The sequence below is a fragment of the Hypomesus nipponensis genome, chromosome 9 (assembly GCF_054491055.1).
Source record: "Hypomesus nipponensis isolate SF chromosome 9, ASM5449105v1, whole genome shotgun sequence".
NCBI lineage: Eukaryota > Metazoa > Chordata > Actinopteri > Osmeriformes > Osmeridae > Hypomesus > Hypomesus nipponensis.
Window position 1 is genome coordinate 16,680,043 of NC_140369.1, and position 26,403 is coordinate 16,706,445.

Sequence of the window (26,403 nt, forward strand, 5' to 3'; positions counted from 1 at the left end):
TTAGTGGATTTTTATTATGTAATGTAATAACACTTTAGAAGTTACAAATGTAACATTATCACCGTTAATGTAATGTAACGTATGTTTGAGCCTGTTCTGGAACTTTTAGTGAACTCATTTCAGCAAAAAAAGAAAGAGACGTGTCCAATAAGATTTATTTCACTGAGAGGACAATCTGACTGGCATTCTCTCTAAAGCTGTCACGAAGGAAGTCATTTCTCCACTTCACCACGTGCTTCAGATGTGGTTAAACAACACAGTTTCCTGGTGAAAAAAAAAGAGATTCTTTTTTCTGAAAATGAAGTGTTTAGAGAGAAATGGGTTGTAGAGGGAGAGTCTCATCTAAAAGACAAGTAACATAAACTCACACAGAGAGCTTTGGTGTGGGAGACAAGAACCAGTTTCATGAAGTTCGAAGTTTCCTATAGCAAGGACCACCAAATGCATTGCTGGCTGACTGCCAGCCAGATCCTATGCAGACATATGGAGTCAAACAAATACTTTTCCAAACAAGATGTAAAGGCTTATTGACATGCAGCCTGATCTCCAGTTTAGGCATGTTACAACATTTATAAACAATTGCGTCTCATTACCTGAACCATCCTATTATTGTTGTTGTATACAGAAGAAAAAACAAGTACTTGAAAATGACTGTCTTCTGGTACAAATATACATGGATATGTTTTTGCCACAGAGATGATTAAAATCAAATTATGGAAATCCACCATACGCAGACTCGAGAAAGATTGGAAACAATTCATATCAACACAATTACGTGCTAAAGAGGAATCCAGGCATGTAAGACAAAAATAAGACATTCTCTTATTAATGGTGATCACTCGTACCCATGATTCAGACTGAGTTGTTTTTACAATGAAATAAGAAGAAGTTCTGGACACTTTCATGCCTTAAAAGCATCCATTTAAGTAATAATGAGAATGAGAAATGTAGGACATAAGTGAAAAAGCAGATCAATTATGTATGATTAGGATGGTTTTAAAAGCTTTATGGGGGAATTAAAAGGACTATATAAACAGAACAGAAAGTACAGAGTAGATGGGTAAATGCCAGACAATAAACTGTAAATGAACTCAGAGTGGACAGGTGAATGAGGAGATTACTAATCTCTTATAGTTGCACGACAAGTCACGCTTTTGGATTGAGCAGGTCTATGATTCACATATTTAAGATGTTACGGAAATTCTACTTCAATTTCATTTTCTCATCCAATGTTATTTACAGAATTGAAATGTCCATTAAGGCCTCAACCCAAATAATAGTCATTCTAAATGCAACCTAAAAAATTACTGATTGTGATCAAGGAACAGTTGTTGAAGACAAACTGTAACAAGGGCAACTATGCAACGGTTTTGGTGTTCACATAGAATGCTTTGTTCCAACAGTGTTGGAATGGAAAGGGAAATCTTCTGAAGAAAAAAAAAACACATTTCAGACATCACAAGTCAATGTGATTTTCCATTGGGGATACAGATCAAACACGAAACATCAGTAATGGCAAAACAATCAGAGCAAGGCCAAAACAATATTAAACATGTTAAATGTTTGTTTCAAATGTGTTATGTCTGTTATGTCATTGTATATCTATTTTTGGACATTTTATAAAATCAGTAAGAAGAAGTTTAACTGGAAAGTAGAGGAGTTCGATAGCTGGCATGGCATCGAAGTGGGACAACATACATGGGCTCCTCTCTCCCTCCCCACATCCCTGGCACAAGCATCATGCATGTTTTCACCTCTGAAGTGATTTCACCTGATTTATATGACAGGCCTTTAACCCCACGCGTGCCTGCACATCCGAATCACAATACACCCAAGGGCAAACAGGACCAAATCTGGTTCACTGTCATTCAATGCTTTGACTTAACACAACTCCAACAAATCACATGTTGTGTTGCACTCCCTTTCTGGTAAAACGCAGTGCCAATAGCATAAGGTCAAAGGGGATGTATTTGTCTGCTATCTATAATCTAGTATGTTCAGCAGTGCCTCCTTTGTGATGACCCAATCAAAGCTGGTACATTGTCAGATACCAAGGAAGGGAGTTGGTTTTTGAAAATGATATGTCAAATTCAAAAACAAATTCAACTGTGTTTCATCAAACCATACCTTGTCTCTACAACAGTAAAGTACATATATTGTAGATTCACACACCTTAGAACTGACATGGCATCAGTGGATTGTACATGGTAACACATGCTGTTGCTTTCACACATTGAATGACCATTTACCAATACTTCTACTGTAACGGTGAGCTCAATGTGTTTCGTGTTTCAAATGTCCCTTGTCACATCAATATCTGTGTATCAAACTATGGCTTGAAAGATTATTTTAAGTAGGATTTTGGAGGAACACAGTCACACACACACAAAAAAACTGGTTATCTAAAATAGATGAGACTGAATAGATGGTTGATTAGACTCGATGGTAAAAACTCACATCAACAATGTATTGTCACTGGCAGATAATGCTGATAAGGAACTTTAGCCTCACTATTAAAGCTCTGCAATTATGTGATGAGACATCAATATTTGTTTTCAAAAACATAATTGGCCTAGGTTAATCTGTGGATGTTTAGAAAAATTCAGACTGAAAGACCAGAGGAGGCCAAATGTGGTAGTTGTGTTATATAATACATACAATTGTATTAACCATGACGCAATCATTTCCATAACAATAAATCCAGTGGAGTTGGTCTGTGAGGTCTTGAATATATTTACCATAGACAACAGACAAAATAGATAGCCCCTACACCAATATTTTTTTGTTAAACAATCAGAGCCCTAATGTCAAACATTAAACTGTGCACTGTAACGATTTAGAAGAAAAACTATAATGAACACTGTCTCCACCTGCAGTCCAATGTTCTTTCGCTATTACTCATTATCTGTGTGTGAGAGGCGCTCTCTACAGGCTAACAACAGGATCACATAAAAAAAAAAGAGAGAGAGAGAGAGAGAGAGAGAGAGAGAGAGAGAGACTGTATACTTTTTTACTGTATACTTTTTTTTACTTGCATATGGCCATGCTATCCACAATATTTTCAATAACAATAGTATTAGATGACAGACCACGCCAATCTCACGCATAGCCTGTTTCTAACCTGTTAGAAATCCAAACTTAACTCAATTCCCCGGATCAGTTTATATAAACTATGAACTATTCCATTTAACCAAGCAAAAACTCCGCTCATTGGAGCCTACCCTAGACACCAAAACGAGTATGCCCAGTGGTCAGTTACTTTCGAGACTAGGGAGGGAGAGCCTTGTCAACCGGATGACGATTGACGTAGCTGCGGATTGCATTGTTGCATGACACGGGTTTTGCATCAAAGATGCCTCTGCAATATCTTTATCGTCTGCTCTTTTGATTGGTCTTATTCTTAGAAACTGATGGCATGACAGCCTTTTTCTCTAACACAGGTAAATGGCATACATGCTACATCATTAGCACTCATGTTATTTGCTAGCTGGCTGGCTAGCATGTTGTCATTGTGTCCAGCTTTCTGCTCGTCTTGATTTTCTAAGGTGAGTCAACTTGATAGTGTAGCTAGCTGTCATAGCCGATTAGTTTGAGGTCAATTGACTAGTTAGCTAGCTAGATGGTGTGGTACTCGGAGAGGTATCTATCTAGCTTGTCCTGGCCCCAGAATTGTCCTGACATATGTTGGCTAGGTTGCTCGTATTTTACAATGTTACTGGCTAAGGCTAGGTAGCTAACTAGCTAAACACAACAAATACATTACAGTGGGAGTCAGCTTAGTAGGACAGCTAACTAGCTAGATAGTAAACCAATAAGCCACCTGTCCATGGAAGGAGTTGTTGGGTAGCTACCTACTTTAAGATCAACCACGTTAGCAATGGTGGAGTTTGTCTGTTTAGCTAGCTAGTCTAACAGCTAGCTATGTCCGCTGGCGTTGTTTACTACAGTACTGTCCTTTATGTTTCTTTAACTCTATCCAGTTATTGATGCATTTTTTATTTCCCTGTCTAGCTAGCTTCATAACATTCTTATTTGGTGTGACTACATTTACTTGCGATCTTGAACTCCACTACCCTTATAGTGGCGCTCCCACAGTTCCTGTTTGAAATTAACCGAATTACATTCTCCTTAACTTACTTGCGAGCTTGCTAGTTAAGTGCAAGTAAAGTATTATTATTATATATTTTTTGCCTGGCAGAGACCTTTCAGATATAGGGCGATGAAACCATGTAGTCTGAAAGGACAGCCAGAGGGTGCACCTAGGTATTGTCTGAAGGTGTTGCTAACTCACTGTACATAGAACAACTGATTGAGCTCAAGATGACCTTTAACTGCTAACACAGCAATCTTCCACCATTGAGCTTAGTTCAGATCACTCTACTATTCTCAACAACACACATGCTAGTCTGCTTCACACAAGGCATAGGCAACTTTTTTTTAAATATCACAAGTTACTCCTCTCATTTGTGTCACTCAGTCAACCATCTATGTTCATGCTCACTTCTTCCTGTCACTGTCACCATTGAACAGTCAAACTCGACTTTCTTGACCTCTTTCTGTGCAGGGAGCGGCCGGACCCAGTAGTCATCAACACTACCATGTACTCAGAGTGGAGGTCCCTGCACCTGGTTGTGCAAAGCGACCAAGGTCACCTGAGTGTTCTGCACAGTTACCCCCCGGCAGTGGGACGTGATGTGGCCAATGCTGTGGTCAAGCCCCTGGGGGTCACCCTGGGAATCCCCTCCACAGACAGTCTGCTCAAGACTGACAAAGAGGTAAGAAAGGAACTTCCTAACGGTAAGGGTCGTGAACGCTTGCCTTTTAGTATGAGGTAGAACCCTAAATGTCCATTTTAAAAACACGTTTTTTCTGTGATATGTTAATCCCGTGAGGAAGTTGCATTCTTATTCTGTGGAACAGAGAGGGAGGAAACTGTTTCATCTTTGTTTTTGCACTGTTCATGCTGTTGTTTTGCCTTTTTCCTTAAAACATGGACCTCAAGGGCATTCGATTAGTGTGGTTACTCCCTTATTTTTGGGGAGAAAACCATCAAGGCTGAACAGTCACCTGCTCACCTACACTTGCCCCCTGGCCCGGCGAATGGAAAGTTTTCTTTTGCCGTGCATGATTGAAACCCCCCTCCCCCCCCCCCCCCCATCCCAAACACACAAGCACCCTCCTCCCTTCCCTCTCTGCACTCCATTGTTTTCTCTCTCTCTCCCTCACTTACTCTGTCTCTGTCTCTGTCCCCCCCCCCCCCCCTCTCTTTCTGTTACTGATTGCGGAGTGAGAAAGAACAGCCGTGGCCTGTGTTTCTGTGCACTCCGTTTGTCTGTGGAAAATGTGCTCACTTCCCCATGTTTGTGTAGTCTCAGGCAGAGCTCCCCATCCTCTGTGCTGCTTGATAACATTGAGAGGATTTCCTTTGTATCCTCGGGGGATTCGCCCTCTGAGATTCTATTGACCAGTGTTCCCCCCCCCCCCCCCACCCAGCAGACAGCTCCTCGAGCACTCCTGACCCCAAGCTCTGAGATAAGGCTGTTTGTGACCGAGTGACCTGGCAAATCAAAATGTATGCCTTCTGCCAAAGAATGTGCCCGTGCATGCCCTTATTAAGTGTCCGCAGCCCCGCTCTTGTCTTGTCCAGTTTATTTTAGTTCACCAGATAAAGTCCCAGCACATGGTCACTGAAAGAGACTCATGCAGGCCTAGCTTGCTGGACTTTTCTCTTATTAGTCCGGTGGCTTTGATGGGCGTTAGCCTCTGGCAATCCAACAGGAGTCGGCTGTGAAATGACTGGTTTCATTTGTTTTCTAACCTTGAAAGTAGCCCATGGAACAGGAGTGAGTGCGTCCAGAACCTTGGGCTTGTTTACATAAACTAGACTAAGCACTCTGCTCGCTTCCTTTTTTCCACGAAGTGAGACACAGTTTTCTTAAAAGAATCTGTCCTGAGGGGGGGGGGCCTGTTCCAAGTGTCCCCTATCTGAAACCTGTTTTCTCAAGTCTATTGTAATAAGACTAAAAGATTAAACATTACATTTGGAGATCAGTGCTGTGCACCACTCTACAAACTGGGTCCAGTATGATTGCCAGGAGTTCAGCTGTCGGACCGTGTGTATGTGACTGTAGGTGAAGTGGACGATGGAGGTTCTGTGTTATGGGCTGACCCTGCCTCTGGACGGAGACACGGTCAAGCTGTGCGTGGACGTCTACACAGACTGGATCATGGCGCTCGTCTCTCCGCGGGACTCCATCCCCCAGCCCATCATCAAGGAGCCCAACCTCTATGTCCAGACCATCCTCAAACACCTCCACAACCTCTTCCTGCCCAGGTAGACCCCCCCCACACACACACACACACACACACACACAATTCAGAGCTTAGTCAGTGGATCAATATTCCAAGAATAGACCCGTGTCCCAGAACCAATTTGCTGTTCTACAGACGCATAGATTTGTAGATAAAACCATTACATTTCTCCCTCCCTCACCTCCCTCACCACCCTCCCTCTATTCCTCCCTCACCTCCCTCCCTCACCTCCCTCCCTCACCTCCCTCCCTCACCTCCCTCCCTCACCTCCCTCCCTCACCTCCCTCCCTCACCACCCTCCCTCTATTCCTCCCTCACCTCCCTCCCTCACCTTCCTCCCTCACCTCCCTCCCTCTATTCCTCCCTCCCCTCACCTTCCTCCCTCTATTCCTCCCTCCCCTCACCTCCCTCTATTTCTCCCTCACCTCCCTCCCTCACCTCCCTCCCTCACCTCCCTCCCTCTATTCCTCCCTCCCCTCACCTCCCTCCCTCACCTTCCTCCCTCACCTCCCTCCCTCTATTCCTCCCTCCCTCACCTCCCTCACCTTCCTCCCATCCCAGGCCGGAGCACTACAGCCCCATGCACTTCCGGCTGTGCCAGCAGGTGCTGACGGCGGTGCAGAAGCTGGCCCGGGAGTCCGGCTGCATGGCCCGAGACACCTGGGAGGTGCTGCTGCTCTTCCTGCTGCGCATCAACGACACGCTGCTGGCCCCGCCCACCGTGGGAGGTCAGTCTGAACACGCCCGGGTCATGCACGAGAGGGTACAGCACCAGACGAGATAGGACTCAAGAATTTTATATCGATCCAAGTCTCTCCATTGGTCTCTGTCTCGAGACCATTTTTATAGTGAATAATAAAAAACATAAAGATAAGACACATACAAATGGCAGTCCAGTATATGATGTCATATATTATGTTCTGGACCACTTTCTTCCCCATCCAAGCATAATACATGGAGAATACACAAATAAAAGGTTACATATCTACAAGCCTGCAGTAAAAGAAATCAATACCGTAATATACCGTCAATATTATAATCTAAGTTATCGATAAGGTCATGTAAGGTAAGATTTGATCTACTGATTAGTATATGCCAATGGTAAATTGATCTTGCAGCAGGTACTTCCCCATCAGAGCACTGTGAAATTGTTCACATTCAGGCGAGGTCTGGAGATTTCCACTGTAGCGAGGGTGCAAAAGGAAGAAGCTATTTAACCAGTGACCTTCCCTTTAGCAGCAAAGCGGACAAACACGCAACTGACTTAACAGTATATCGTTAAGTCAGTTCCTCCTGACTTGAATGAACAGGGAAGCACTTACTTCCAGGTCATGCAGACTGGTCCTTTTAGTATCGTCCCACTTTCCCGGAACAGCTAGCTATTGTTCAAGACACGGCGCAAATGAACAGCAGAGGTTTGGGTGTGCTCCTGACTGCCCTCTGTCCTCCGCTCGTCCTCCCCCCACCCCCCCTACCCCCCGCCAGGCGGAACGGCAGAGAAGCTGGCGGAGAAGCTGATCAGCGTGCTGTTCGAGGTGTGGTTCCTCGCCTGCACGCGCTGCTTCCCCACGCCGCCCTACTGGAAGACGGCCAGGGAGATGCTGGCCAACTGGAGGCACCACCCGCCCGTGGTGGAGCAGTGGAGCAAGGTCATCGCTGCCCTCACGTCCAGGTACAGGCCGACAGGCCGACAGTCACAGCGCCACCAGACATCTGGCCCTGTCGAGAACTGGACACCAGTATCGTTTAGGAGGCCCTACCCTAACCTCACAGGGCCGGGCCAAAAGAAACCGGAATAAATATGTTGTTCGATGTAGACGTTGTGTCTGAAGATGTTTCCTACCCCTAACATTGTATATTCAACATCAATGTAGTTTGTGTCCAAGTTCCAATGTACAGTATACAACATACAGCAGACGCAAAGTTCCCCACAAAGCAGTGCAAAACGTCGAACACAGTTTGGAATACAAGTCCCACAATGCAGTGCTTCTGGCTTCTTTGCTCGTGCTCTTGTCCACCTTGGACGGCGCACACCTGGCAGCCTGAGTCCCTGAGAGTGGTTGTTTGTTTCTGTAGGCTGCTGCGGTTCACCTACGGCCCGTCCTTCCCGCCGTTCAAGGTTCCCGAGGAGGACGCCGGCCTGATCCCGGCAGAGATGGACAACGACTGCGTGGCCCAGACCTGGTTCCGTTTCCTCCACATGCTCAGGTGAACCTGCGAGCTCTCTACCCCCACACATGCTCCGCTGATAAACAACACAGCCTGTTTACAACATGCTCAAGTGAGGCTACTATAGCTCGACCCCACACATACAGGACTCAGCTGAGGAACAGCAGCGTTGGTTGAATCGTGCTCAGGGAAAAGCCCCAACCAAGCAAATGTAGAAGTTGCGGAATGAACCGCAAGGCTGCCCAGCTGCTCCTGGAGAACAACTGCTCTTCCACTCTTCCATTCCAGCCCTAATTCCGCACACCTGATTCTAATAGTGAGTTGGTTGACTAGGTTAACGCATTTACACCTAGTCATTTAGCAGACGCTCTTATCCAGAGCGACTTACAGCAAGTACAGGGATATTCACCCCGAGGCAAGTAGGGTGAAGTGCCTTGCCCAAGGACACAACGTCATTTGGCACGGCCGGGAATCAAACTGGCAACCTTCAGATTACTAGTCCAATTCCCTAACCGCTCAGCCACCCGACCTGGGTGTGCAGGACGTGGACCCATTTGATGATCCATGTAGTGCATGAACACCATCTCCTCCTAACGGCATGCGTGTCCCTCAGTAACCCGGTGGACCTGAGCAACCCTGTGATCGTCAGCTCCACCCCCAAGTTCCAGGAGCAGCTCCTGGGCGTGAGCAGCGTTCCCCCGGAGATCATCCAGCACCCCTGTCTCAAACAGCTGCCCCAGATCTTCTTCAAGGCCATGCGGGGGGTCAGCTGCCTGGTCGACGCCTTCCTGGGTAAGATGACCCGGCCGTCGCCGCCGCTCTGACGTCGAGCCTGTTTTCAGGATCTCCAGATGATCGCCAGGCTTTCCCCTCAGATCTCCTCGGGTTTTAGACCTTCTAGTGGTTGAGGTCGAGCCGGGGAGGGAGGGTGGGTGATGGGTGGAGCTCAGTGGTTGAGCGTTCGACCGTAGATCAAGAGGTTACATGCGTTGCAATCCATGCTAGCAGGTTTCCAGACACCAACCGTCAGCGTTGTTGGAAACCAGCCTCTTACTGTGGCCATTGGCTCTACTGGTTCCTGTTTGGTTTGGTGTTTATTCATGTTGACCCACAGCCTTCTGACAGCTGTGTGTTGCTCGTCCGAAAGGGATGTTGAACATGTTTGTTTCCCTCCAGGTGTCGCCGTGGCAAAGCGAGAGATTCGAGAAGCTCTGCCTTCATCACATGCGGCTCAAAAAAACATTCCGCATGAGACAGAAAATACCTCCCCAATCAGCGGTAAAAACACTAAGTTCTCCGAGAGTTCCACGGTTCTCGCTTCCAGACTGAACACGACCAATGTAGAGAGATATGCGGTTTCACCGTGAAGTACCTTCCCATACAATCCTTGAATGGGTTAACAAATGACTCAACCTTGAGCTCCGTAGGGTTGGGTTTATAGGTGGGCCCGCAAAGCTGTGTCTGCCCCGAGGCCTCTCAGACAGAAACCAGACCTGGGTTATTTCATGACTTACTCCCAAGCTGCCTTTTGACCTTCTAACACATGTCTAGCATGTTTGTATAGACATCAAGCAGACACCCTACAGCCCCCCCCAGACTGACTGTGTACAGTACATATAAGCACCTGTCACACTTCACCATACTGCCCCGTGCTGCTGTAAACCAGATCGTAAAACTTGCACTTACTTTACTCACACCTAGACGAAATGAGTCACGGCTATTCGACTTGCATTGTGTTGCGGTAACCAACAACCAGTTCGTCATAAACCCCAGGACGTGTGACAGGAAGCATGTTGCGTAGAGTAGACCGTCCTCTGTCATGACAGTGTAGTCAACCTGCTCTTGTTCCCTGTGTTTCTAACACAACTGCACTGTTGTCTCCTCTGACCCTCAGGAGTGACAGTCTCTAGGACCCATATACGAGACAGGCTTCCCTCCATAGGTATACTAAACCTGACTAAACCAAATCACCTCAACAACTAATGGGAATGCTTTAATGAACTCATACTGACACGAATCCTAGGAAGAACAGACTCTATTTTCAAACATTTTCACCTATGTGGGGGTGGGGGTTACAACAGGATTTTTTTTTCTTCCCCTTCTTCTTTCAAACCAGATTCCTCACACACTAAGGGTTCTATGGGTGTAGGACTAATGCGGGGAAAGGTTCCACTGTTAATTCCGACAAACCAATATTCACACATATCCAGCAAACATGTTGCACACAAGCCATCTTGTAAGGATGTTGGTACAGGGCTGCAGTTTGATTCCATGTGTTGATCGATGGGATGTCTATGTATGTAACCTAAGGTCTTCTGTGTCTTGACATTGTTGTGTGATATTTCAGGCTGGCTCTGATAACTCTTCATTCTTCAGGTGTTGCAGTGTCTAGGAACAATTTCCGCGAGCGCCTTCCATCCTATGGTACTCTGTAAGACTCCCGACCAATCACAAGGGAGCTAAACGTGATGGATTTGCTGGGGTTGGCAATACGTGATTGTGTGGAAACGCTGCATGCTATCAAGATGCTCTGTGTGTGTGTGTGTGTGTGTGTGTGGGGGGGGGGAGTAATCATTTTCAGTGCTGTAACTTAGTGTTTTTTTTATTGCATTTTCACAATGTACTTCTGAAAGCATACACACACACACACAGGCAATTTGTTTGCGCAGCACATTGCAACGTTTTGCACTCATCAGCATTGACAATTTTGCGTATGGTTATGACAAATCTGGGAGAAAAAAAAAAGGTTTGGTTTTGATCCCTCTGGAAATGGGGAAACACTCACCCAATCACTGTGTGTGTAGTGTGTGTCGGTGTGTGCAGCAGGTATGCATGTAGCCTGCTGTGCAGGCTGGGGTCATGGGCCGAGGCAGCGAGCTGTCTTGATGTGAGGGGAATGGGATCCTTACAACGTTAAAGGCAGCTGGAGAGCTTTGGACGGGGATCAGCAATGAAACTGTGATTCGATTCGGATCTTCGGGGTCAGCAGACCCATTAGTCATGATGACTTGCAGCCACCTCATTGGCTGCAAGGTCTGGCGAATCAAATCCATCCGAGAGAGGAGTGTGCCATCCCAGGGGGCCCTCCAGGGGCTGCCGCCTGCATTTGGATCTTTGTCGTGTCGTTTGTCTAAGGCAGGGGTGTCCAATCCGGTCCTCGAGGGCCACTGTCCTGCATGTTTTAGATGTTTCCCTGCTCCAACACACCTGATTCAATTAAATGGGTTGTTATAACAACCATACATTAGAATCAGGTGAGCTGGATCAGGGAAACATCTAAAACATGCAGGACAGCGTCCCTCGAGGACCGGATTTGGACACCCCTGGTCTAAGGGTTAGACGCACATGCCGAGCTATGTTGTTGATGATACTAACATCCCAAATCTGAGTGGCGCATTGAACCAAAATATGGGTAATGATGATGATGGGGTGGGGGGGGACACACTGTGTCACACTTTTCACGTCAACCATCTGAATGAGCTGGTATCCACTCACTGATCTTGGGCCAGTGTGGCATTGCTGCATCGCTAGCCAGACAAATACGATCTTGAAGGAAGTTCATCGGAGCCTCGATCTCCATGCAAGTCCTCTAATCCCCCCCACTGCTTCTCTTCTCCTGCAGGTATTTCCCGGCCCCGGTCGGACAGTGCCCCCCCCACCCCAGTCAACAGACTGAGCATGCCGCCTCCGCCGACAACCACCAACACCACGCCGCCTCACAGCCGCAGACACAAGCCCACGGGCGTCATCAAGACAACCAGCAAAGCCTCCACCGTAAGTTCCTTTTGCAGCGAAGAGTTTGAGGGGGGGAAAAAGTGTTGCCGTCTCTTTTTGGTTTCGTGTCACTTTCCATTTTTGTCTTCAACGAACTGCCTTGTTTGTAAAAAAAATTAAAAAATGATGGGGGGAAAAAAACAAGGTTCCTCTTCATTCTCACCCTGTAACTCTTGTTGCTCGGACTGGTTTGGAAGAGCTCATGTGTGTCCCCTCCTTCACCACACAGGCCAGCACGGCGCACCAGTCCAAAGTAGCCCACCAGGCATCGTCCTCCTCCCCTCTGTCCAGCCCCAACCAGACCAGCTCAGAGCCCCGCCCGCTGCCCGCCCCCGCCAGACCAAAGGTCAACAGCGTTCTCAACCTGTTTGGCCAATGGCTGTTTGACGCTGCCCTGGTGCACTGCAAGCTGCACACAGGTCTCAGCAGAGACAGCAGTATGACTGGTAAGGCAGGCCAAGGCCATGGGGGTTTGCTCGTTAGACTGTCGGTTTGGTTTCTTTTGGTTTGTTTGTTGTTTGAAAGTTCCTACCTGCATGATTGTGATATCTTAGGGATCTGGTTGACCATTACTGTTTATCTCTGACAGTTAGGGACACTTTGGGTGGTGTTTTGTGTGTTTTTTTTTTTCATGAAAGGTGTACTAAATGTTACTGTATTTCCTACTAATTTGTTTATACTGTAAAAGTGGTAGTATACCTACATAGATAAACGTGTTTGAAATTTAATTACCCCCAAAAAAGCTTTCACAAAATTTGAACCTGATTGGAAACACGAGGTGGCATGTCTTTTACTGCTGTTCTTTACTTTCTTTCCATTTGATTTCTGTTATCTTTCAGCTACATTTTTCCAAATTCTCCTTTCTTATAAATCTTGTAAGTAGGATTATAAGTTTACCTCAAGTTAAATCATGCAGTCAATTCCTTTCTTTGCCTAGGCATACAGTCTTTGGTTTTGTTTTTCTTTTCAAATTTCATCATTATCCTGTATTTGTTTTTGACATTGCTAGCAATTTATTTTTTATCTATCAAATAAGTATTTATTTTCTTTTTTGGGGGGAAGGATGTTGCTGAATTCCACACTGACCAAACCTTACCCACCTCTGGTTATTTATACGTAATCTGTACTGGCAAGGAACCTTCTGTAGATGGTATTCACCAATAGGCTAGGTGGGACTTCCACCACACCCATAGCCATTCTCTCTACCCATAGCAGGGGAGGGGCGGGAGGGGCATGGGGCCACCCTGGGCTAACAAAGGGGGTGAAAGGTTGGTGTGGTATTCAGAACAAGCTCAACTCATTCTACCTGCAGTCCAACCGATCTGCTCTGCAATCCCAACAGCCTTGGATCACATCGATTAACCCCCAGAAGGTCCTCATTCTCATCAATAGTAGTCATCCTAACGGCTGTTACAAAGCTTACCAATTTAGCAGCTTTGGTATATCTCCCCTGTTGGTCCCTTTCAGTTTGTCTGTCCTGTGCAGACAGAGCATGTTGTCCCTGTCTCGTCAGTGTGTTTGAGCTCTCGCCTGCTGCCTCGAGGGTTTCCAAGGAGCTGATAGATGGACTGCTACTTGCTGAAAACTGTTCCAGCAAGAACATGGAATTGTAGACTTGACATTCGACACAGGGGACAGTTTTTTCTCTTTAGGAAACCTGGCCAGGGAGTCAACTTGCTAGCATTGGAGTTAATTGTATCCAATTGCAGTGTCATCCAAATTGCACTTAAACCCAATTGGACAGATCGAAATGATTTTAAATGCTTCGTTTCCAAACCTGTAGAGCGTTTTTTGTATAGATGGGGGGGAAAAAAAACTGAAAATACTATCTGCTCGGAACATGAGCTCAATTGGATGCTGTCTCTGCGATAATGACATCAGCCTTAAAGAGCACATCCTCCACTCGCCCAGTTCCATTAAGACACCAGCAAGAAACCAAAGAAGAAACTCGCAAGCGTTTTTTCCCCCAGTCTTGGCATCTTGTAAATCATTCTTTCTTCAGCTCAGCAAGCCAACGCTTCTTTGTACTTTGACTTAAGGCCAAAACTAGTTTTGAATTTGCTTCTTGATTCATTTCAATTCGGATTCCACGTACACGTCCATGTTTCCAGTTTCTGATTGCCCCCCCCCTCCTTCTCTCCCCCCTCCTTCTCTCCCCCCAGCCCTGGCCACCCAGGCGGGGGTGGAGCTGAGGAGGAAGGCCTCCCAGATGTCCACGGACACCGTAGTGTCCAATCCCATGTTCGACGCCAACGAGTTCCCCGACAACTACGAGTCTGGCCGGGCGGAGGCCTGCGGGACCCTGTGTCGGATCTTCTGCAGCAAGAAGACTGGAGAGGACATCCTGCCTGTCTACCTGTCCAGGTAAACACACTGTCTACCTGTCCATGTAAATACACCCACTGTCTACCTGTCCAGGTAAACACACACACACACACTGTCTACCTGTCCAAGTGAACACACACACACACACACACTGTCTACCTGTCCAGGTAAACACACTGTCTACCTGTCCAGGTAAACACACCCACTGTCTACCTGTCCAGGTAAACACACCCACTTTTTACCTATCCAGGTAAACACACACACACACTGTCTACCTGTCCAGGTGAACACACACACACGTTCTCTGTCTTTGGAGGTTTTGAAAGTTTTGTTTATTTGTTTGAACTGCTACCTCTGCTAAGCTGCTACTTTTAAACTACAAATGTATATATTGTATTTATATTATATTTATATATAGAAATATGATCATAAATATTATATTTAATTAATACGTGTAGTTAATGTATATGTTTTAGCAATGCATTTGTTGTTGAGAGTGTATTGACACACTTTAATCTCTGTGTTGGAGCCACAGGTTCAGCCAGGTTCTGTTTCTGACCCTGTGCCCGTGTCCCTCCGCAGGTTCTACATGGTTCTGGTCCAGGGCCTCCAGATCTCCGACTTCATCTGCAGACCAGTCCTGGCAAGCATCATCCTCAACTCCACGGCCCTGTTCTGCTCCGACCTGAAGGGCATCAACGTGGTGGTCCCTTACTTCATATCTGCCCTGGAGAACATCCTCCCTGACCGGTGAGACCCCAAGTCACTGTCGGCTCTGAGGGGCTCTCGCCTTCCCCCTTCTGGGCCGCCCAGGCACACAAACCAAAGACACACACGGGTAATCCCGTTCCGTCTCTCTCTCCCCCCAGGGAACTGTCCAAGTTTAAAAGCTACGTGAATCCCACGGAGTTGAGGCGAGCTTCTATCAACATCTTGCTGTCCATGCTTCCCCTACCACACCACTTTGGCAACCTCAAATCTGAGGTAATCTCTCCAGTCATTTAGACTGCCCTCCCAGTGCAGTGAGTCCGCTGGGTAGTCTGATGGAATGGAGATATATTTTTTTTTAATTGTATTTAGTGATTGCTTTAGTGAAAAAAAAAAAAAAGGTCAAAGGTGTTTCCGGAACCTACCCCTCGAAGGTACACGTTGTCGTCGGAAAATAGTTGACTCAGCAGATATCTCCATGTTCTCCTGTCTCCCCAGGTTCTCTTGGAAGGCAAGTTCAGCAACGATGACAACTCTCTCCAGGAGAAGTCTGTCTCCTTCCTGTCTCTGAAACTGCGCCTGGTCAACATCCTGATCGGAGCCTTGCAGACTGAGACAGACCCCACCAACACTCAGATGATCCTAGGTCAGGGTTTCTAATGCCTGGCTACAGGCCTCCATGTTAGCTAGCATGCTTATAGATGGCCGTGAGCATCTACGAAGCAGAAGCGAATGCTTCCTGCTTCTGGATGGCATCGTGGCCTGTTGGGCATGTTTCGTTTCGCCATGTGTTCGAGCCTGTCGCCTTCCAACATTTCCAACGTCCACGTCTTCGGCGTCGGATTTTGAGCCTGCCGAACGAAACGTCTGTGAACCAGCGTTGTCGTTGTCTCCCACAGGTGCGATGCTGAACATCGTCCAGGACTCGGCTCTCCTGGAGTCTATTGGCGCTCAAGCTGAAGTGGTAAGACCGCTGTCTGTCTCCTGCCGCCTGTCGTCGGGTCAACGTCGAGATGAAGGTTGGACCAGACGTGATCTTAAACTCTTCCCCCCCCCCCCCAGGCCAGTATGGAGGGCGGCCACTCTCTGTCCAAGAGCCACAGCAGGAACAACAGCGGCATCAGCAACGCCAGCGGAGCCAGCTCTGAGGCCACCACCCCGGACAGCGAGAGGCCGGCCCAGGCCCTCCTCCGAGACTACGGTGAGCCCTCCCACACACACCACACACACACACACACAGAAGGACCCCAAGGGACTCCTGGAGGCTTTCCCCGATGCTTCACTCACTCTGTAATGACGTTCAATGCCCACGTCCACCCAAGACGTGTTCGCGACATGTTCCATGCGCATCGTACGTCCGCCTTGAGCTGATTTCAAGGCTCCAAGTTGACAAGGCGCGTGATGCAGTTGGATGGTTATGTCAACGTAGTGCTGATGGTTACACTGTGTCTGTTTCCACCGCTGGCAGTCATGCTTGTGTTGTGACAGGAATATATGGCTTTTAGGTAACAGGGCTTCAAATCAAGCCATATTTTTTTGCTTCTTTCATATTTGCAGTGATGCGGTGCCGTTTGACGGATACTATCTCGTTTATGAACGCATGCAAATCTGTTTTTTTTTTCTCTTCTTTTGTGTTGTTGTTTCAAGCGTTGCACTTCTCTAGGATTTGCAACAGAAAGATCCGGTGTTTTAACTGCATGTCCTCTGGCTGGAACTAAGCCCACTGACTGGCTGACTCTGTTTTACTACAGTTGATAAGATCTTATGGATAGTCTGTGACTTCATACAGTGTATTGGGCCGGCTTCACCTTGCGTCAGCCTGACGGTAACAAAGATTTTCTCTTGTTAGTAAAACAAACAAACAAAGAAAAAAAGTCAGGTTGTCTCTACAAACATGGACTCCAGCTCTGCGTCATGTGTTGCCTTGTCCTTTTGGTTGAGGTGACTAAAAACTGTGGAAACACATGCTTTGTTGTTGTGTATCTTACTGGATGTGCTCTGTTTGGCAGTGGCCTACTTTACTAACCTCAGCTCTCCGTCTCTCTGCTGTGCTGTGGTGTGCTGTGTTTGGTCTGGTGTGTGTGTGGGTGTGTGTTGGCGGCCATCTTGTTGTTGGGGGCGTGATCTGGGTAGCTCTCCATACAGACACAGCCGCAGGCCTGCTGATCCGCAGCATCCACCTGGTCACCCAGAGACTCAACTCTCAGTGGAGGCCTGACATGAGCATCTCCCTGGCTGCCCTGGAGCTGCTGGCTGGCCTGGCCAAGGTAGCCCTCTCTCTCTCTGTCTCTCGTCTTTCGTCCCTCTCTCTCTCTCTCGTCCCTCTCTCTCGTCCCTCTCTCTCTCTCTCTCGTCCCTCTCTCTCTCTCTCTCGTCCCTCTCTCTCTCTCTTGTCCCTCCCCCTCTCTCTCTCACTCCTCTTTCATTCTCTCTCTCTCTCTCTCTCTCTCTAGTCTAGTCTAGTCTCTGTCACTCACTTTCACATTCACTCATCCTCTACTCTGTCACACTCTCCCACTCACTCACTCATTCACTCTCTCTCTCTCCTCTCTCTCTCTCTCTCTCTCTCTCTCTCTCTTTCTGTCTCTCGTCCCTCTCTCTCTCTCTCTCTCTCTCTCACACACACACAGTCCCCCCCCCCCCTAACGCCCCCCCCCCTCCCCCAGGTGCGCGCCAGCGCCGAGTCGTCGGACCGCAAGCGCGCCGTCAGCTCCGTGTGCGGCTACATCGTGCACCAGTGCAGCCGGCCGGCGCCGCTCCACTCGCGGGACCTGCACTCCATGATCCTGGCGGCCTTCCAGTGCCTGTGCGTGTGGCTCACGGAGCACCCCGACATGCTGGACGAGAAGGACTGCCTGATCGAGGTGCTGGAGATCGTGGAGCTGGGCATCTCGGGCAGCAAGTCCAGGACGGGGGACCAGGAGGTGAGGCACAAGGGCGACAAGGAGCACAACCCGGCCTCCATGAGGGTGAAGGACGCGGCCGAGGCCACGTTGTCATGGTGAGCAGGCCCCGCCCCACCCCACCACTCGTCGACACACACACACACACACACCCCCTCCCCGCCGCGGCTCGCGCTGCTGCTGCTGTGTGGTTCCGCGCCACCGCTGGTGCGTTGTGGGATGTAGGTTATGGGGAATTGTCAGTGATGGGCGGGGCGTGGGGTGTAGCTCAGTGGTAGAGTATTTGACTGCAGAGTTGGAGGCTGCAGGTTCAAATCCGTCGTCGTCCCTCCCTTCTTCGGTACGTCGTTGGGAAAAAAGTGAAATTAATACGCGTTTGTTGGTTTTGCGTTGTGCTGAACACGTTGCTACGTTGAACAGGAATCTGATTTTCATGACTACAGTGTAAATAAAGTTAGGCTTTATGTGTTTCTGCAGTCACTTAGCAGTCACTCCCCACACCCATGCACTCTGAAACAGAAGCTCAAAACACTGGGCGCATCCCTGAAGTAGGATTTTTGCTCCACCTCTGAGCCTCCTAACCCCTCCCCTTGCTCCGCCCCCCTCAGTATAATGCAGGTGCTGGGGGCGTTCCCGTCGCCCAGCGGACCCGCCTCCCCCTGCAGCCTGCTCAACGAGGACACGCTGATTGGCTACTCCAGGCTGACGTCCACCAGCCACAGGAACTTCCGCTACTTTGTCCTGGACAACTCGGTGATCCTGGCCATGCTGGAGCAGCCCCTGGGCAACGAGCAGAGTCAGTGTCCCTCTCCTGGGGCTGTTCCCCTCAGAACAGTGGTTCTCCACCCTGGTCTTCACGGACCCTCTGGCCTGCATGTTTTCGAATGTTTCTTGGCTCCAACACACTTGATTCGAATGCATGTTCGTTACCAGGCTTCGACAGAGCTGGATAACGACCCATTCATTTGAATCAGGTGTGTTGGAGCAGGGAAACGTCTAAAACATGCAGGACAGGGTTGGGAACCACTGCCTTAGACCTTAGACCAGCCTACCTCAGACCAGCCTACCTCAGACCAGCCTACCTCGGACCAGCCCTTCGCAACCCTGGCTCTCGGGTGGTGTTGTAAGAGGGAAACATCTAGAACATGCAACCCGAGGACCAGGGTTGAGGAAGACTGCGTTAAACGGACGGAGCTCGGAACAGGGTTGTACGGATAGCTGCTGACTGAGTTTAGGGTTGGTAAAGGTGGTTGGGTTTGCTTCTTGGTCACTCACTGTGAGATCTTATGGCTAATGTGAACCATTGTGTGTGTGTGTGTGTGTGTGTGTGTAGATCCCTCCCCATCCATCACCATGCTGATAAGAGGCATGTCAGGCAGGCATGCCTGGACCATGCAGCTCTTCCATCAGCCCAGGGGGGCTCGCGCCAGCCAGAAGGTACCACACCCACACACACACACTCTCAGACATGCACACGCACACACCCTAGCAGCAGCAGGCACGTGCAGACCTCCGTGTGTGTGTGGTGGCCCGCAGCAGGTGTTCGTCCCCGAGGGGCGGCCCTTGCCCAGGAATGACGTGGGGGTCCGCTTCAACGTCAAACACCGGCCCTTCCCGGAGGAGGTGGACAAGATACCCTTCGTCAAGGCCGACCTCAGCGTCCCCGACCTGCACGACATCGTGGACAAGGAGGTAGGACGCGACCCTCATGCCCCCCTCCTGACGTCGCTCAGGCCCACCCCCCACGTTCCCCCCCCCCCCGGCAACGACCTCTGAACTTTGGGGGTCGTCTCAGTCAGGTGTGTGAACTGTGGTTGTTCCCCGACTGGACAGGCCGAGGCGCTCTGCCGGGGCTCCTCGGGGCCGTACGCTGATCCATACGTGAGTGCCCGTCCGGCTCCCCAGCGGCCCCCGGTGTGTGGGTGCCCCTTTGGGGAGCAGGTGCCGTCGGGTGTTTTTAGGGGTGGGGGAGCGGATCAGGGACGGTGTGGGGGTGGGTGGATGTGAGGCGATTTGGGGGGTGTTCGGGACGGGAGGAGTGTTGGATCTACGACGGGGTGATTGGGGGACGGGGGGGGGACGGGGGGGGCTTAGAGAGGTGGTCTGACACAGGTGTGGTTTTGACACTGGGGTGATTCTGGACGGTGAGGGGATGAATAGACGCTTTTACCCTCATCCCTCTCTCTCTCTCTCTGTCTCTCTCTCTCTCTGTCTCTCTGTCTCTGTCTCTCTCTCTCTCTCTCAGCTGGAGCTGCAGCACGAGAAGCTGCGAGGGGTGATGGGGAAGCAGATGGAGTACGAGACCACCCTGGAGCGCTACAGCGACGAGCTGTGGGGCAGGAAGGGCTTCCCGGACCCCCGCACCGACTGCAGGCCCCCGCCGCCCTCCAAGGACTTCCAGACCGCCCGCCTCTTCCTCTCCCACTTTGGCTTCCTGTCCCTGGAGGCCCTCAAGGTAGCTGCACCACGGCACGGCCGGGCCCCCCAGCGTGGCAGGAGCGCTGCCGACATACCGTTTGCTTTTTAGGGATTTGTTGTTGAAGCTCGTGGGATTTCAGGGAGGGTTTGATGGAGGAATGGGTGGGTGGATGGGTCACCTGACCTGAGTGGGTGTGTGTGTGTGTCCGCAGGAGCCTGGGAACAGCCGCCTGCCCCCCCACCTGATCGCTCTGGACTCTGGCGTGCCGGGCTTCTTTGAGGACATGAGCTACCTGGATCTGCTGCCGTGCCGACCCTGCGACACGGTGTTTATCTTCTACATGAGGGCCGGCCAGAAGAGCAGCCAGGAGGTCAGGCCTGACACACACACACGTGCACTCACTCACACACACACACACACACACACAGCGAGAACCCGACTCTGCATTTCCTCTTGATGACCACATAGATTTGAACGTTTTTTGCGAAGACTAACAGGTGTATGCAGTGTGTGTGTGCGCGCGTACAAGAAGTGAGCTCAGGACAGTGATCCGTCTGACTGGCTGATCACCTGGGCGGCTCCTCCTCCTTCAGATCCTCAGGAACGTGGAGAGCTCGTCCAGTGTCCAGCCTCACTTCCTGGAGTTCCTGCTGTCCCTGGGCTGGCCTGTGGAGGTGGGCCATCACCCTGGCTGGACGGGCAGCGTCTACACCAGCTGGTCCATCAACAACAACAACACCGCCAACGCCAATGGGACCGGGCCCGACTCCAGTCCTCCAGGTCAGAGAGAGAGGATCGATCTGTTTGTCCTGTCCATCCTTTCATCCATCTCTGCTCACAGGGATGTTCAGGTTCGGTCACGGCGGTGACCCTCTTTTCCGCGTACCCCGTCCGATGCTGATTGGCTGTTTGTGTGTGCCGACAGATGACGCCTTCCCCCTGGGAGACACCGGAGGGGGCGTGTTCGACGGCGAGCGCCGGGTGCTGTACTACGCCGACGCCCTGACCGAGATCGCCTTCGTGGTTCCGTCTCCGACAGACTCCTCCGGTCGGTCCCGTTTGCCCGTCCTCCCCTCATCCTCCCCTCTGTATCTGCTCCACTGCCTCTACTTCGTCCTGTACGCCCGTCTCCTTCTCTCGCTCTCTTCATTACCGGCGCGATCGATTTGGGGTTCCGCCCATGGGAATCTTTAATGTCTGCCGGTTGTGAGTGGATTTGTGTCCCGGGCCGGAGTGCATTCGCGCCGCGAAGAACCCCTTCCCTCGACGCGCCGTTATCGATTTCTCCATTACGTCCCTGAATGTGAATCTTAGAGCGTTGTAATCGTGTTGTAATCGCGTTAGGCGCTACCTCCTGAGCTGAGCTCTCCCTTCCTCTCATCTCCTCTACTTTTTCCCTCTCCTCCACTTTCCTCTCCTCCACCCTCCCTCCTCCTCTCCTCCCCTTCACCCACTCCCCTCCTCTCCCCCACCCTCCCTCCTCCTCTCCTCTCCTTCACCCACTCCCCTCCTCTCCCCCACCCTCCCTCCCTCCCTCCTCCTCTCCCCCACCCTCCCTCCCTACTCCTCTCCTTCACCCACTCCCCTCCCTCCAGCCGAATCCTCCGAGAACAGCTTCCCGTCCGCCGACTCCGACTCCCAGATGGACCTGCTCCCCAGCGTGCTCAAACAGTCCAGCCTCACCCTGGAGCTCTTCCCCAGCCACTCGGACAGCGTGGCCCCCGCCCAGAGGGTAGGTAGGGAGGGGACCCCCCCCCCTCTCCCGGTTCATCACGCGAGCGCGTCACAGTGCCGGGACCCCGGGGGGCTGACGGGATGTGTTTTGTCGCCCCTGCCAGAGTCCCACGGCCAAGTGTAAGAAGATGCCCCCAGGCAGGAGCATCCCCCCCATGGGCCCCGAGACCAAGGTGCTGGTGGTCTGGGTGGAGCGCTTCGACGACATCGGTACGCCGCGCCGGCAGCCACCAGACGCTGTGGGGCGCGCTCCTCCGAGTCGCTCCGCAGCACTGGGAGATGACACGCCTTGTGGTCGTTTCGTTTGCTCAGTCCGCTCGATGCTCAATCGTATTTAGCGGTTATCGTGGCGATGTGGAATGACAAGCTCACCTCGGCGTGTGTGTGTGTGTGTGTTGTAGAGAACTTCCCCCTGGCGGAGCTGCTGGTTGAGACCAGCACGGGCGTGGACAACAGCCTGAGCAGCAGCAGCAGCAGCACGTCCACCAGGGCGGCGTCCTCCGAGAAGGACGTCCAGGTGATCTTCATCCACCCTCTGCGGACGGGCCTCTTCCGCATCCGCCTCCACGGAGCCACGGGCAAGTTCAGCATGGTGGTGCCCCTGGTGGACGGCATGGTGGTCAGCAGGAGGTCCCTGGGTAAGGAGCCGTCTGCCTGGGCTGTGCGATCCATTTGTGTCATCTATTTACTCATCACTCCGTCCTCTCTCTCCCTGCCTCGCCATCCTCTCCCCACCCCCTTCTCCTCCCACCCTCCACGTTCCCTCCCCATCCTCCCTCAGGGTTCCTGGTCAGGCAGACGGTCATCAACGCCTGCCGGAGGAGGAGGCTGGAGAGCGACTCCTACAACCCGCCTCACGTCCGCAGAAAACAGAAGATCGCCGAGGTCGTCAACCGTTACCGGAACAAGCAGCTGGAGCCCGAGTTCTACACGTCCTTGTTCCAGGAGGTCGGAGAGGCCAGCCTGAACCCGTGACCCCAGAGACTTTCCCACCCTCCCGCCCCCAGTGCCGAGAGAGACTGACGCAAAGGACTGCAAAGACTATATATTTATACGCTTTTTTTCCCCTCCATTTTTTTAGTTTCTGTGTCATTTATAACAGCACTTGTCGACCATGTTGTTGCAAAGTGGATAGAAGGGACACTTTTGCAAAGAGGTTCGAAGTACACCACGCACTCGCATCACTGTCGCGGTCGCCATCTCCAGCGGAAGGAGTCTCGGTGAGGACAGGGGAGATGAGCAGGCCCAATAACCTCCCTCCGGGGACGCTGCAGTTCTTGCTGTTCCTCAGCATCTCCAGAAGCTTCCGCCGCTGGGACCTGTCCCCCCACGGCCGCTCCGCTGTCGGTTCCAGACTCTCGCCTGCTTCTGCGTGGACCGCCTCAGACGGTCCCCCCTCACCATCTTCTCAGAGCTGGCCGTTCCATGTCCACACCAGCGCACCGTGTAGCATGCGTGGTCCATACTTGCCTTTAACTTCAGTGCCATGCTAGTGTGGGTACTGGGATGTGGGGCTTTTTGGGGGGGTGGGTTGCTTTTTTTTTTTGGAACAGGACTTGCCAAGCTGGAAAAACAACACTACAGACATAGTTATTACTGTTAACAGATGTGTCATATCATTTCTAACCATGTGTAATAGTCCTTTTTTTTATCCGGTTTTGTGAAATCCTCCATTGAAGGTTTCCTTCAAACTAACAAACTCACATGCCAGTTTGTGAAAGGCGCGGCGAGTGTGCTTTTCATCGAGTCCTCAGGTAGTCTTGCAGTACTTTGTTTTGTTTGTCCTTTTGCATGTACTCGCTGCACTCCTACCACCTGACCTCAGTTGAAGGCCTTCTGCTCTTTTTTTTTTTTCCTCGTCTGCTTTCTTGCACTGTTAAAACGTGGCATTTCAGAGTTGCCTAAAAGGTAACCGGTCCCTGGGTTCCATGTCCCTAGCCTTGCATGTCCCCTCTTGTCACGCGGTTCTCTCCATATCATGTAAGCTGCGAGGGAGAAAAATGACTGTGGCCTCAGTTAGTCCTGAGAACGGTCGTCGTAAGGCGGGTAAACACATCGCTTCAGCCTCATACCAAATTCAGATTTGTACTAACAGCTTTGACTCACCCTTCCACCAGGCAGTGTCTTTTTGTGTGCTTTATTCCAGACTACTACAAACTACTATATTGCTGCCAAGGGCTGGGCATAGTAGGATCTGTTAAGGATGCTGCCACTCCACACATCGCTGTGCTTAATATACCTGTAAATGTTGCCGGATCTTAAGACTGATTTTATATTCGTGTATTTTATATGAGAAATAATGCTGAAATATCTTTTGCATGATATTTACCGTTGTGTATATTCACCCGAGCGGTCAAAACATTTTCTTGAAATAAGATGCATCACTGATTCTTTGGTCCGATTTCTTTTCTGACTTTTTGATTGTTACTTTTCTTTTGATACAGTATTTTCATTAGCGACTGTTAAAGGATGAATCCACACTGACTTAAAAAACCCATTACTGTACCTGGAGGAGCTAACGAATGCAGTTACCATAATGTAGAAACTGCTTTTGGGCAAGAGCTGAATCTCATGTTTTTATGAGGTTGAATAAGACATAACTCACTTTTTTAAACACAGTTGCATTTCAATAGCAGCATGTACACTGGTGTCAATTTGCTAGTTTTGGGGGGCAATCTGGGACATCCAAACTATTTCATGTCGCGGCAGGCAGCCTCCTTGTATCAAAATAGTTGAAGAATAGATATTCGATACATTGTGATTTGTGCTAATGCTATACAATTGTGATGGTAGCACACTGAATCGTTTTTTTCTTGAATGACAATGTGTACATATTCAAGGCATCAACTTGTATAAAGTTGTAGGATGTGTAAATATGAGGGTGTGAGTTTAATTCCACCTGTCTGTAAGCTCATCACTAGGAAAGGCACACGATGCTTGTTTGTATTTATGCCATTGCCAACTATATGTGCATCTGAGAGATACATTGGATATTGAATGTAACACTTAAGGAATAAAGATTTTAATTAACTTCTTAATATCAGTTTGCTGTCTGGTCTGTTATGAGTATGATATGAACAGTAAGTAAGGCAGTAAAACAGTGGTGAGTTGTAGAGGTGGAAAGTCCATTGTTAACAAATAGAGGGCAGCAGAGAGCTAAACATAGTCTTAGTTGAGGAGGAAGATCTAAACCCTGCAAACCCAGTGTAACGACGAGTTGAAATGGGATTGGACTGGCCAGTTGTAGTTAATATCTTGGTATGGTTTACCTAAAACAAAAGTAAAAATGGCTCACTTGAAAAAGAGTTGCTGAATATATCCCAGATATTTGTTCTGTGGCTGTGTCTCCAGAGAGACGAGCGCTAGAAGCATCTTCTGCTCTGCATGGGCTGCAGCTGTGTGCTGTCCAACTCTACACACAGTGGGTTTACTGGGTTAGTAGGGTAAACCCACAGTGCCAAGTATTTTCCTGACTAGAATACTGTCTGATTAATCATTGAACCGTCATTATAAACCATGAGATGCATCTTACGTGACAATATGTTTACATTTCATTCATTTAGCAGAGACCTTGCCCCCCCCCCGCCAAAGCAGTATACAAATAGTACAGAAAAAGCAAGGAGTAGAATTGCATGGTTCTAACAGTATTTTTGGTAGTCAGAGAGCCAGGGAACAAGCCAAGCCTGTACAAATGAATAAAGATGGATAAGGCGTGATCATGATAGAATTAAGAGTCCCAGTAGACCCAAGGACCAGTGTGTGGCTGTCTTCCCTGAGGGACACATAGGGCATGCTGCTGAGTCATGCTTCGAGTCCCAGGGAATTGTTGATTGTAAGTTACGCCCATGCCACCTGCCTCGCCCCTCACTCCCCGTCCTCCTGCTGAATGCGCATCCCATTTCCGTTCTCTCCCCCCTCCCTGTTCCCCCCCCCACCCCCCACCCATTCTGACCTGGTCGACCTCCGCGGCTGGATGGAGCTCCCAGCGAAAAACGTCAGACCACACAATACCTGGCGAACACAGCAGAAGGTCTCTCTAATTCTCTGTCTTCTCTCTGC

The 26,403-nt window shown here is 49.7% G+C and overlaps 1 protein-coding gene across 10 annotated transcripts; it reads left to right on the forward strand.

The window, feature by feature from the left end:
- The first annotated feature begins 3,260 nt into the window (after window positions 1-3,260).
- Window positions 3,261-25,382, forward strand: ralgapb (Ral GTPase activating protein non-catalytic subunit beta). 10 transcript variants are annotated; one of them, XM_084704788.1, is made up of 31 exons: window positions 3,261-3,545; window positions 4,565-4,775; window positions 6,132-6,334; window positions 6,874-7,040; window positions 7,798-7,984; window positions 8,389-8,520; window positions 9,095-9,273; window positions 9,658-9,759; window positions 10,376-10,423; window positions 10,858-10,905; window positions 12,104-12,255; window positions 12,485-12,701; window positions 14,418-14,619; window positions 15,163-15,330; window positions 15,450-15,564; window positions 15,787-15,934; window positions 16,188-16,252; window positions 16,351-16,489; window positions 17,422-17,555; window positions 17,955-18,289; window positions 18,800-18,987; window positions 19,525-19,628; window positions 19,728-19,883; window positions 20,437-20,646; window positions 20,822-20,980; window positions 21,204-21,390; window positions 21,536-21,658; window positions 22,206-22,342; window positions 22,449-22,554; window positions 22,746-22,982; window positions 23,126-25,382. In XM_084704788.1, exons 2-31 carry the CDS (start codon window positions 4,599-4,601, stop codon window positions 23,317-23,319), a joined length of 4,719 nt encoding a protein of 1,572 aa, XP_084560914.1. In that variant the 5' UTR covers window positions 3,261-3,545; window positions 4,565-4,598; the 3' UTR covers window positions 23,320-25,382. The 10 variants fall into 10 exon arrangements, with proteins under 10 accessions (XP_084560914.1, XP_084560913.1, XP_084560915.1 ...); XM_084704787.1 differs by having other exon boundaries at window positions 3,261-3,440; XM_084704789.1 differs by having other exon boundaries at window positions 3,261-3,440; window positions 19,731-19,883.
- The last annotated feature ends 1,021 nt before the right edge of the window (window positions 25,383-26,403 follow it).

Excerpts from the sequence above, each read along its gene's own strand:
- ralgapb (XM_084704788.1), top strand. The coding sequence starts at position 4,599 with ATGTACTCAGAGTGGAGGTCCCTGCACCTGGTTGTGCAAAGCGACCAA. Across the intron at positions 16,253-16,350 it reads TTGGCGCTCAAGCTGAAGTG|GCCAGTATGGAGGGCGGCCA; the intron begins GTAAGACCGCTG and ends CCCCCCCCCCAG. Across the intron at positions 18,290-18,799 it reads GCCGAGGCCACGTTGTCATG|TATAATGCAGGTGCTGGGGG; the intron begins GTGAGCAGGCCC and ends CGCCCCCCTCAG.